The 12,442-nt window shown below is 43.5% G+C and overlaps 1 protein-coding gene across 5 annotated transcripts in view; it reads right to left on the bottom strand.

Moving 5' to 3' along the window:
• Positions 1-6,982: 6,982 nt before the first annotated feature.
• AMHR2 (anti-Mullerian hormone receptor type 2) overlaps positions 6,983-12,442 on the bottom strand; it is a 34,408-nt gene continuing 28,948 nt past the window's right edge. For 2 of the 5 annotated variants that reach the window (XR_014508036.1, XR_014508038.1), the window contains exons 9-10: positions 9,409-11,832; positions 6,983-8,619 (exon numbers count right to left, since the gene is read on the bottom strand). Coding sequence is in view for 2 of the 5 variants with exons in the window: in XM_083427654.1 (XP_083283780.1) it covers positions 8,349-8,477; positions 11,696-11,832 (266 nt within the window). In the remaining 3 variants the exon portion in view is untranslated. The remainder of the gene's footprint in view (positions 8,620-9,408; positions 11,833-12,442) is intronic. The other 3 variants (XM_083427654.1, XM_083427655.1, XR_014508037.1) reach the window with 2 other exon arrangements.

Raw genomic sequence — 12,442 nt, 5'->3', positions numbered from 1 at the left:
GGGCTCAGGCAGTCCCTAAGGTACCCCGGAACTAAGTTGTTCAGGGGTTTGTAAATTAATACAAGACACCCAATTGCAGGGATGCAGTTGAGTCACTTTGCATCTGGCTCAAAGCCCAGCCACTATTTTGCATGTGGGTGATGGGTGGATCTCTATTAAAAGAACAGGGGCAAAACAGGTTTTGCAGTCCTGAAGTCTATCCACCTCTCTCATGTTGCTTTCAGGATGGGCAGCTGTACACACCAATATTTGTTTGCTTCTTTCTTTATTTAAAAGATTAATAAACTATCTTTTAGAGTAGCTGCCATAGAAGGTAGCTTCTAAAGTATAGCCTCACAGAACCAAACAAATAACAGGAAGCAGATAACAAAAAGCATTCTACTAATTACCCGGAAAAATAAATAAAACCAGTCATAATAATATTATTTAAAAATTTTATTCTGAGTTAAAACGTTACAGAACCACAGTAAAAAGGTAAAGGGACCTCTGACCATTAGGTCCAGTTGTGACCGACTCTGGGGTTGTGGTGCTCATCTCGCTTTATTGGCCGAGGGAGCCGGCATACAGCTTCCGGGTCACGTGGCCAGCATGACTAAGCCACTTCTGGCGAACCAGAGCAGCGCACGGAAATGCCGTTTACCTTCCTGCTGGAGCGGTACCTATTTATCTACTTGCACTTTGACGTGCTTTTGAACTGCTAGGTTGGCAGGAGCAGGGACCGAGCAACGGGGCTCAGCCCATCGCGGGGATTCAAACCGCCAACCTTCTGATCGGCAAATCCTAGGCTTTGTGGTTTAACCCACAGCGCCACTTGCGTCCCTAGCTTTTGCTAAAAAGCCACCTGAAATAGATTATTTAATGTAGTGGTTCTCAAAGGGTCTGGCAGGAAAGGATTGCAAGTGTGGTGGGAATACTCAAGGACAAAGAAACATTTAAATATTTCACATGGAGAAGAGTTAAGAGCCTCGGATAGAAGATCGCCAGGTTGGTGGGCTATATAGAACTGATAGAAAGGACTGACAGAATCCGAGACCAGGGAGAAGAGACGGTGGAAGAAGATTGGATTTTTTTATTTTTTTTTAAATCTATTTAGAGAAATATTGTAAAATTAATGAATGTTAGGAAATGTTGGAATGAAATTACATGACTTTAGTAGAAATATTATAAGGAGTTAAGTATAAATAAATTTTAAGGTTTTGATGGTAAGATAAAGTTAAAATAAATTAAGATAACTAAATGATAGAAAGCAGTGAAAGATGGAAAGGATTTGCTGATATAGTTAATAACGAATACAAAAAAGGGAGGTGTGAGGAGGTCGAGGAAATAAGTTAATGAAAGATAAGGATAAATATTGGATGTGTTTTTAATTGTTTTTGTGTTTTTTGTGTTTTGATGTATTGTTTTTTCCCTTTTGCTCTCTTTTTATGTAATTTTTTCTCTTTTCTTTTCTTTTGTTCCTTTTTGTGCTCTTTTTCTGTAATTTTTAAACTTCTAATAAATATTATATTTTTAAAAAGAAACATTTAAATATTTCAGTTTAGTCTAGTATTTAAAAAATTCTTTTCAGAATATGGATAGATATCATTTCAAAATGAGGGCAAGAGCAGCACACTTAGCTCAGTCAACACAGTATGAGACTCTTCATCTCTGGGTTGTGGGTTCACGTCCCACATTGGGCAAAAGATTCCTGCATTGCAGAGGGTGGACTAGATGAGCCTCATGGTCCCTTCCAGTTCTACAGTTCTATGATTCTAAGCGGTACCGAGGACACTGACATTAAATGAGGAGGAGGAGGAAATGGCCTGCGTAAGTGGGAACCCTCTAAATGCCCACTCTTCTGTTCTCTCTTCACTGCATATGAAAAAATACCGTAACCAAAAATATCCACAACTAGAATTGAAGCTCTGGGGCCAGCAGGAGGTTGGAAGATGCATGCAGCTGATGTGCTACCCCACACGCCAGCTGTTAGGTGGGGAAGCTCAGCAGTCTAAACCAGGCTTCCTCAACCTCGGCCCTCCAGATGTTTTGAGACTACAATTCCCATCATCCTTGACCACTGGTCCTGCTAGCTAGGGATCATAGGAGTTGTAGGCCAAAGACATCTGGAGGGCCAAGATTGAGGAAGCCCGGCCTAAACAAAACTCCACTGCACCTCTGGTCTTTTGGGGGGTTTTGAACCATGAGAACTCCCCAACTCTTTCTTGCCATTTCCAGGTTTGAATTTAATTAATTCCCAGCACCAAGCGTATACGCAGTTGCACACCAGTTGATCACATGTAAGTTGGGCGGGCGGGGGGGGGGGGGAGATGCCTGTAATAATAATGCAAAGGTGGCTCCCATGTTAGGAGAGGAGTCAAAAGTGGGTCCCAAGTCTGAAAAGTGTAACGGGGTGCTGCAGGAAAGGTAACTCCAGGACAATCTTCCCCTTCCTCTATTTGTAATGACATGACATCATCACACTGTCCCAATTCCTTGTGGCACACTAGGGCTGGGTGATATATCGATATATCGTCTAAAACCAGTTTGAAGTCCATATTGTGGTATCAGTTTCATAATTTTTGACCTGGCAATAAACCACAAATCATGGTGTGTGTGTGTGTGTGTGTGTGTGTGTGTGTGTGTGTTATGCAAAAATCACAATGTGGGGAAAACCATAAAGCCAGCCAATGCGTCCCCCAATTCCTGCAGCCCCCTTTAGCTCTGCCGACTCAGCTCTCCCCCGCCTCCTGCAGGGGCCAGTGAATCACAAGAGCAGTTGCCTGCAAAAATCACAATGCAGGGAAAATCATGAAGCCACCCACGCCTCTACATCTTGTTTGTTGTTTAGTCATTTAGTCATGTCCGACTCTTCGCGACCCCATGGACCAGAACATGCCAGGCACTCCTGTCTTCCACTGCCTCCTGCAGTTTGGTCAAACTCATGCTGGTAGCTTCGGGAACACTGTCCAGCCATCTCGTCCTCTGTCGTCCCCTTCTCCTTGTGCCCTCCATCTTTCCCAACATCAGGGTCTTTTCCAGGGAGTCTTCTCTTCTCATGAGGTGGCCAAAGTATTGGAGCCTCAGCTTCACGACCTGTCCTTCCAGTGAGCACTCAGGGCTGATTTCCTGAAGAATGGATAGGTTTGATCTTCTTGCAGTCCATGGGACTCTCAAGAGTCTCCTCCAGCACCAGAGTTCATCATCATCAATCTTTATTACGGTCCAGAGACCCAACAAAACATTACAAATTAATACAGAGTTCATACAACCCACCTCCAGGTCAATCAAGCACCTTGTTTGGAACATAGGGGTCATTTGTTCTTACAACCACCGCCAAAAACTTTGCCACTGCCAACGTTCTAGCCTTTATCCGGTCTTCCAGTAGGGACCTGATATAGTGAGCTTCTGACTTTCCCGGGAAAGGCACCAGCAAGGGTAGTATCAGCTCAGCCCTGGCCTGCTCATACTTCGCACAATGTAACAAAATATGTTCTATGGAATCGGTGTCTTGAGCACACGAGCAAAGTCTGTCATGGTAGGGAACTCCTCTCAACCTACCATCCAGCACTGCAGAGGGGAAGACATTCAGTCTGGCTTTGGTGAAAAGCCTTCGATAGTTAATAAAAAAAAAAAAAAAAAACTTCCGAGAATTCAAAAGCATCAATTCTTCGGCGATCAGCCTTCTTTATGGTCCAGCTCTCACTTCCATACATCACTACTGGGAAAACCATAGCTTTGACTATACGGACCTTTATCGGCAAGGTGATGTCTCTGCTTTAAAAATAAATACATAAAATAAAATAGAATTTTTATTGGAATAATTCAACATTGATACATTTATACATACATATTATGGATATACAAACAGACATACATTAAATCCTTAAAAATATTCATACATACCCACATTCAATCCCGCACATACTTCCTTTACCCACCACCGTCCCTGACCCCTCACCCCACCCTGTGCTTGACTTCCAATCTACTCAATTGCAATTTCTTTCCATTTCTATTACTTTCTTTCACACACTATTAAACCAACTTACTACTTTTTCTGTTACACATTGTAATCCATATTATTTGATATTTCAGTATTTATAGCAGAACTTGTTTATTCTAATAGGAGTTCTGGTTTTTCAATATGATTTTGCAAATATTCTTTGAACACAAGATGTCTTTGCTTTTTAAGATGCTGTCTAGGTTTGTCATTGCTTTTCTCCCAAGAAGCAATGCTCCATCTTTATTTCAGAAATTGTGATATATTAGTTTAAAAGGTAAAGGGACCCCTGACCATTAGGTCCAGTCGTGACCGACTCTGGGGTTGCAGCACTCATCTCGCTTTATTGGCCGAGGGAGCCGGCGTACAGTTTCTGGGTCATGTGGCTAGCATGACTAAGCCACTTCTGGCGAACCGGAGCAGCGCACGGAAACACCGTTCACCTTCCCACCAGAGCGGTACCTATTTATCTACTTGCACTTTGACATGCTTTTGAATTGCTATGTTGGCAGGAGCAGGGACCAAGCAACGGGAGCTCACTCCGTCACGGGGATTCGAACTGCCATCCTTCTGATCAGCAAGTCCTAGGCTCTGTGGATTAACCCACAGCGCCACCCGCATCCCGATATATTGGTTTACCTGGTGATATATCACAATCTTGAGAACCAGTTATCACCCAGCCCTACTCCACATCTTCAGCTGCAGATCCAGGGTGGGGGGAAAGAAATGGGTGACGTAATGATGCCAAGTTGCATGTTTCCATAAGTTCACAGTGCGGAGTGAGGAGGGAGAACATGACACAGGGCTGCCATTTTTAGTAGCAACCTTATGTTCGTTCGTCATTGCGTCTAGTTATGCCCTTAGAATATGCCCTCTACATCACTCTCGATCAGCTTCCCGAACATTTAAAAAAATGTCCATATACAACCTTTAAATAGTGTTTGCCTAACATCGTCCCAAATAGCAACCATTGGGGGGGGGGGGAATCACTGTGTGGAAAAAGCTCTAAGTCAAGTTTCGTTTAAAAAGTGACTAATCGACCTTCCCAGCTATAAATAAGACGCCGGGCTTCAGTGTGCAGAGCCGAGCCTGCGTGTGCAAGTGAGCACCTGTGCTAAGGACACAGGCCATGCACTTTTGACAGATTCTGGCATGCAGCCAAGTAGCTTGGTGCATAATGTAGGAAAAAGCCACCCTTTCTCTTCTGATGAGGCTGCAGGAATGCAATTCCGCTTGACAGCTGAATGTCAAAAGGAGAACATCGCTGAGCAGCAGAAGCTTCTGCTCTCTTTATTTCGAGCGCTTGAAGGAGATCACAAACAGATCCTTTATTTGATTCCCATCCTCCCACCAAGGACACATTTTTATTTGCACAACAACCCTGAGAGTCAGATTTATTGCAGATATTAATATTGCACACTTTGATGCATGAAAACGGACTCGTTTTTTGGGAAATAAAACATTGTCAAGGCCCCTAAGTTTAATTAAAGCCTTACTTGCAGAACATTCATCATAACATAACAGAAACATCCAAATAACTCCATAAGACATATGCCAGTCCAAGGCATAAACTCAGCATCTTCTTACAAAATATGAAATAATTCCAACAGACCTAGAAGCAGAGATCTGTTTCTCCCCGCAGTCTGCATCCTGCCTTAGGTTGTTTACCTGGAGAACTTCATTTTCACCCACACTCTCACAGTCTGGGAACCAAGAACTCCTTCCAAGATGGCGAATTTGCAATTCAATACCTTTCATGTGATCTAAGGTTAAAACACCACGTCATAGCTACCTGAGAACAAAAATAGTTAAGTATCGACCCATCAATGAGTTCAGAGAGTCCTTTTTGCTCTTAATTTATCTGCAATGCAATCTTCCAGTTAAACTCTTTTACCGATATACATAGCCATTCCCATTTCAGTGTGAATTAAATCAATTATACTTACCAAGATTAGGCTGACCTTCCCAAAGCTACTCCAGTGTGGTTCTTGAATGAGTGAGGATTTGAACCCAATTATTTCCTTTGCAAGTTTAAAACTCAATCCAGCACACCAGCTTTTACCCTGCCTTGTGTATGGAAAGAGGCAAAAGAGATCCACTTCCATTAGAGTCCATCTTGAAAGCAACTGAATTTCCATGTAACAGGGCTGTCTTTGGGGAAATGTTTATTATCTTTGCCCCACTTACTATGTTTATTGCAATTACTGTATGGAATAGTCTTGTACAAGTGCCGCAACCACTTATTGGCTAGTGCCTGTAACATCAACATGACAAGTTAGCACATGCCCACACCATTTTACGTACTTTCTTAAAAGTGTATTGCCATTGTGAATGTAGTATAGAGGCCATGAGACTGAGCTACGAACCAGTTCCAGGCTCACCTCTCTCACGAACCCATGAGCAGGCATTAGTTTCTCTGTCACAATCTGTATTATGGGGATAATAGCACTGACCAACCTACGGTACAATGAGTCAGGAAACTGCCATCAGTGCTGGAGGGAGAGAGCAAAATCCAGAGGGATTCCAGAGAGCATCCCAGGATTGGGAGAGGCAGCCCATCTTCTGGGGAAGAGAATCAGCACCAGTGGAGAAGGGGGGCAGATGGGGGAAGCGGCGAGGCGGTCCCATGACTCCTTGCCGGGGACCAGCGGGGAGAGTAGAGGTCCTCTGCGGCCTACGCCCTCCTTGTGCAGAAGGCTTTCGCGCAGAGAGAGTAGGAGGAGACTTGGCGTCAAAGAGCTTTGCTGGAAGAAGTTTAAGAAACGCCCACTGACGGATTCTGCCAGCGATTGAGACACGGGTGAGTGGCTGTCCGGACAGAAAAGGTTCACTCAGGCAATCCAGCCAGGTGTTTGCACCGGCTTACGCACGAGCAACCCCTAGAACCATTACACAATGCAAGGAATGCGTTGTAATTTTATTACTTAATTTCATTCCAGGAACATAAGCTACTATCTGGCCATAATATATATATATACTTAAATAAATAAGATGATGCATGTGAAGGACTTTGTATATTTAATATTTTATTGATTTTGTTTTAAAAAGTGCAAACATTACAAAAAGAGAGAGAAAACAAAGAATAAAAATGTAAACCATAAAATGTCACAGCCAGGAGGGACAAAAGCAAAGGGATAATAATAAAGTACTGACTCATAGAACGATTCCCTTTACAAGATATATAAAAATAAAAGTATTCTCCACCTGGGAGTTCCATCATTATTAAGAATCAAGGTTCCACAAAGTCTCAGATGAGCCAGGCATTTTGCATATACCAGTAATACTGGGGGACAGTGTGCCTCAATATTTGTATAAGAAATAAAATCATGCCGTATAGCAAAAAATGGTCATTCGAGCTCTGCCCTTTGGACCCGTTTAGATTACAAGATACCTGTTCAAAGAGGGCAATTTGCCAAACCTTTGAGTACCAGAAATATGTGAAGGACTTTGAAGTCCTGGCAGCAGTTATCTGGGGTATCAGGCCAAATGCCTTGTATAAACTTATTGTGTGTGTGGCAAATGTGCATATATTTGTTTTATTGCTACTGGACAAAGAGCGGCAAGAAGCTCCACTGAACACTGAAGCCCACCCATCAGCCCTCCCTTAACTAGCCATTGCACATATCCTTTTCAGCCTATTTTTACTGCATGAAAGGACTTGTATTTTGCTTGACAGAAAACAGACATTCTTAGGATCCTGAATTCTGTGCCCAGTACCAGTTTCTTCATTTTGGGCATCTTACACGGCAGTCCTATGTAAATCTACTAAGAAATTAAGTCCCAGTGATCCGTACTCCTAGGAAAATATGCCTAGGTTCCCAGCCCAAGTCATAGTATATAAATGGCTTTTGCAGTGCTGCAGGAAGTGATGTAGGAATGGGAAGATTCAAGTGATTGAGAGCCCAAGAATGGCTGGATGAGACAAGATGCAGGTTGGGACCCACTGGTAAACAAGTGCAATTCAAGTTGACTAAGTGGACAGAGCTCATTGAGTTGATTAAGTGGACAAGGTTTATAAAAACAAAGGAAAAGAAACACATCCATTCCACTCTGATGAGGTCCAAAATCATGGTGAGAAGCCATGCTTGGTGGGACTTTCCTTCATGGCCGCTTATTCTTGACAAAAGGCAAAAGAACTACCCGTATTTTTCGCTCTATAACACGCACTCGACCATAACACGCACGTAGTTTTTAGAGGAGGAAAATCCGTAGGCATGCCACCCGTAGGCATTCCCTCCATAACACGCACTGACATTTCCCCTTACTTTTTAGGAGGAAAAAAGTGAGTGTTATGGTGCAAAAAATACGGTATTTTAAGCAAGGGCTGATGTCTAGGTAAACAGACTGTGAAGCTTAATGTGTTTCAGCCTTGTCACAACTCTTTCACAAGGCCCTCAGCATACAGCCTCTGCAGCCTCTGATGGGCACATTCAGCTTGCAAGCGAGCCTCTGGTTCAGGATCCCAGCAGTCCTCGAGGAGCTCCTGTAGACAGGCAGCAGCCTAGGGAGAAACACAGAGAAGCGGCAATGGGTGTCAGGAGACACAGAGAACCGGAAGAATCATTAGAGTGGGAAGGCATTGCAGGGGCAGATGTTTGGAACTGTATGTGCTCCAGAAGATTAAATGTTGCCTTTAAACATGCCTGCATTTTTATTAGGAATATTAGGGAATGAAATTAAAAAGAATGATGTGAAATTATTTAGGTATGCAGTGACAGCAGCTAGAATTTTGATGGCCCAGAAACGGAAACAGGAAGAAATGCCGACGAGGGAAGAATGGAGAATGAAACTGATGGAATATGCAGAAATGGACAAATGAATGGGGAAAATTCGGAACCAACGCGATCAGAGATTCACCGAGGACTGGAATAAATTTACAGAGTATATCAAAAATGTACGTGAGGAGCAATTAACGCTTGTTGGCTTTCAAGAAGCTCTGTGAAAACGATTGATAGAAATGTTGCTTAAAAGATATGATAAGATTAAGATTGTTAAAGCGCAATATAAATTTAAGAAATGTGAGTAATTGTGATAATATGGAAAATTGTCAGACAGGCTGAGGGAATTCTAAAAGATGTACCGTATTTTTCGCTCTATAAGACGCACCAGACCACAAGACGCACCTAGTTTTTGGAGGAGGAAAACAAGAAGAAAAAAATTCTGAATCTTAGAAGCCAGAACAGTTAAGAGGGATCGCTGCGGAGTGAAAGCAGCGATCCCTCTTGCTGTTCTGGCTTCTGGGATAGCTGTGCAGCCTGCATTCGCTCCATAAGACGCACACATATTTCCCCTTACTTTTTAGGAGGGAAAAAGTGAGTCTTATAGAGCAAAAAATACGGTATATGTTAGAAGTGGATGTTAAACATGGATGGAATGTATATTGGAAATGGAATAAAAATTAATTATATATATTTATAAAAAAATAAACATACCTGCAAAAAACAACAACCTATTTATCTGCAAGTGAGATGGGCCTCTTCTCATCCCTCCACTGGCTTTTTTCCCCCTCTCACCTCCACCTCAACAGTCCTTGCTTTTGCCTTCAAGGTTTTCCTCAGGCTTGCCCCACCCTCTTCCCATTCTTATCTCCTTACATATCCCTGCCTTAGACCTTCGCTCCCAGATCTCTGCCATCTTCAGCTTCCGAAAGATCTCTGGTTGTCTTAAAATGAATGCTCTTTTTGCTGACCTCAAGCTGACTCCAAGGTTTTGTGTTGGCTCCCCTGCCAGACAAAAGGCTGGAACAGGAGATCGCTGAAATGTCCGGGGAAACCTGGACATATGGCAACTGATGTCAGAAGTTTAGATGTCTAGGCTTTGGCGGATTTCGAGTTTTGCTCAACAACCTTGTGTCCCGATTTTCACTTTTTCAAATATGACAACCCTACTTTAATGGCTAGCAAGCAGGCTTCTAAGTAACACAGTGGCTGCCATTTTATATATTTAAAAAGACTGGCAGCCATTTTGTCATCCCCTTTGCAGTACCATAAGCGACTGACAGGGACGCGGGTGGCGCTGTGGGTAAAACCTCAGCGCCTAGGACTTGCGGATCGTATGGTCGGCGGTTCGAATCCCCGCGATGGGGTGAGCTCCTGTTGCTCGGTCCCTGCTCCTGCCCACCTAGCAGTTCGAAAGCACCCCTAAGTGCAAGTAGATAAATAGGTACCGCTTTATAATGGGAAGGTAAACGGCGTTTCCGTGTGCTGCACTGGTGCAGGTTCGCCAGAGCAGCTTCGTCACGCTGGCCACGTGACCCGGAAGTGTCTCCGGACAGCGCTGGCCCCCGGCCTCTTAGGTGAGATGGGCGCACAACCCTAGAGTTGGATACGAATGGCCCATACGGGCAGGGGTACCCTAAACGACTGACATACTTCCAGGTGGGCAGACAATGTTTTCGTTTCAATCATCTGCTAATATCGGTAGGCTGATTCGCAAAGTTGCTATAAACTGTGAGAGATTCCGAGTCTTTCTGCCTCCGTATTAAAAACACTTCCCTCCCTCCTCTCCCACCTGCAGTTCGAGTTTTGATTATCATTCCTTGACCAAAATTGACTCTGCAGCACTGGGGCAAGATTTGTTGCCCTAGAATGGCAGAGCTCTTTGAATCCACTTTAATTGTGCAAACCCAAAGTTCTGCTTCGCAACTGAATCGCTCTCGCAAAATACTGACGTTCTGGAGGCGTCTCAAGATTTCAAAACCCTTAGCAGATTCTCAAGCAGGACCCTTTGGGAGAGTGTTGTAAACAAAAATTGCCCTTTTCCCTTATGGGATATCCAAGAGCCCATTTAGAGTCCTTACATAGGTTCCCTATTGGTAGGAGAAGATAACAGAGGCCAACCAGAGAATATTGAGAAGCAAAGCAGCTAGTAAGCTTGATCTTTATTGATCTGTTGCAACAGGGTGCTCCCCTCACCCGCAGGAGAGGAGGAGGAACCCTGAAAAATGGTGCGCAAGGCCTTATAAAGACTTTTGAAATTGCCACCCTGTAGATCAAGACCACTCCCAGAAACATCATACATACATCACAGAAGGGGTGTAACCTAAGACCACCCCTCAGATATATCATATCTACATCACAGAAAAGGCGGTCTTAAAACAGAAATTTGAATGTTGTTTTTCTCCTGTCGTTGTTTATCTCCTGTCTGGCAGGTTACTTGATTGAATTGCCTGGGTAGCCTGGCCAGTCTTTTGTAATGATAAATACTTAGTTCCTGGGCCAGGTCACAGGCTCACACCCTATTCATATCTTAAATGTGCCCTTAAGACAGGATTTCTAAGGAAAGAGACAATGGGAGGTTTCCCACTTTGACCTTGGCATTTGCTCACTTTAGGAATCAAAATGGTTCCAAGTTGGTCTTCCTGTGCTGATCTATGTACGTGCTTGGTTGGTACGTGTTATGTACTGAAGTTCTCACCCTGGGCCAGCAGGGGGATACTGTAGATAGTTATGCAAATAAGGGATCGAAAGTGACGTTCAGTGATTGGATAGTTTTAGAAAATGGTTACAGTTACGTTGTACTGGAGCTCTATATAAGCAGGCTGACTGAACCCTTCAGTTCAGTTCTGTTCTGGCCTGTGAATAAACAAGAGCTGTTTGAAGAATCGCTTTGTCGTCTGATATGTTCGCCCACAACTTAACAGTACACTTATGAACATTTAACATATATCTAAGACCTCAAAATTCCTCTCACAAGAGCAAAGAGCTTTCTTCACCTTACCTGCCCAATTCTCCTCCAAGCAGCTGGAATGGCCGGCCGACTTCTTTCCACCACAGCCAGACTCCGCAGTTGACTATATGTAGGGTTGCTGCCCAGTTCTGCTTCATAGGCCAGCTGGAACTCAGGGACCCTGTTTTCTGGAGAGAGGCAGAAGCCAGTGAAGTTGAAGACGTGGCTCACTGCACTACCCAGCATCCCACAATCTAGAACCTGTTCATACTTCAGAGCCCCCGTTCAGAGACTGCTAAATATTATTTCTGCATGGTTGTGGTAACGTCTGAAATGGCTTTCAGTGAGCTCAGCCTAGCTGTGTGAGGGCGAGTGAGTGTCCATGCCAGCATCTCTCAGCCCTGCTGTGAGTTAGCTCAAATCACAGAGGTTATCCAGTGTTATAGTCACTGTGTTGAGTGCCACCAAGTGGAAAGGATTTTTTTTTAAGCTTTCATGCAGGAACTGCATAAAGTGCCTGTAGTCTGGTTTTTGAGGCGTAATCACTCTACTAACCTAAATAGCAGTGGTAGGTACAGGGCCGGATTTAGGCTTGATGAGGCCCTAAAGCTACTGAAGGTAATGGGGCCATTTATACGTCCAGCTGTCCTTTGTTAACAACAAATTGTGTTGAATATATGCTATATGGTAATTTATGGACCTAATAGGTATCTAAAGCCATTTGCACACAAAAAATAATATGTATTTTATTCAAGTAATTGTTGAACTGAAATACAATTGGAAATGTGCATCCAGGGT

Source organism: Podarcis tiliguerta (assembly GCF_965153285.1).
Source record: "Podarcis tiliguerta genome assembly, chromosome: 2".
Classification (NCBI taxonomy): Eukaryota; Metazoa; Chordata; class Lepidosauria; order Squamata; family Lacertidae; genus Podarcis; species Podarcis tiliguerta.
The sequence above is the reverse complement of the archived record's forward strand: the minus strand, read 5'-3'. Positions and strand labels throughout refer to the sequence as shown.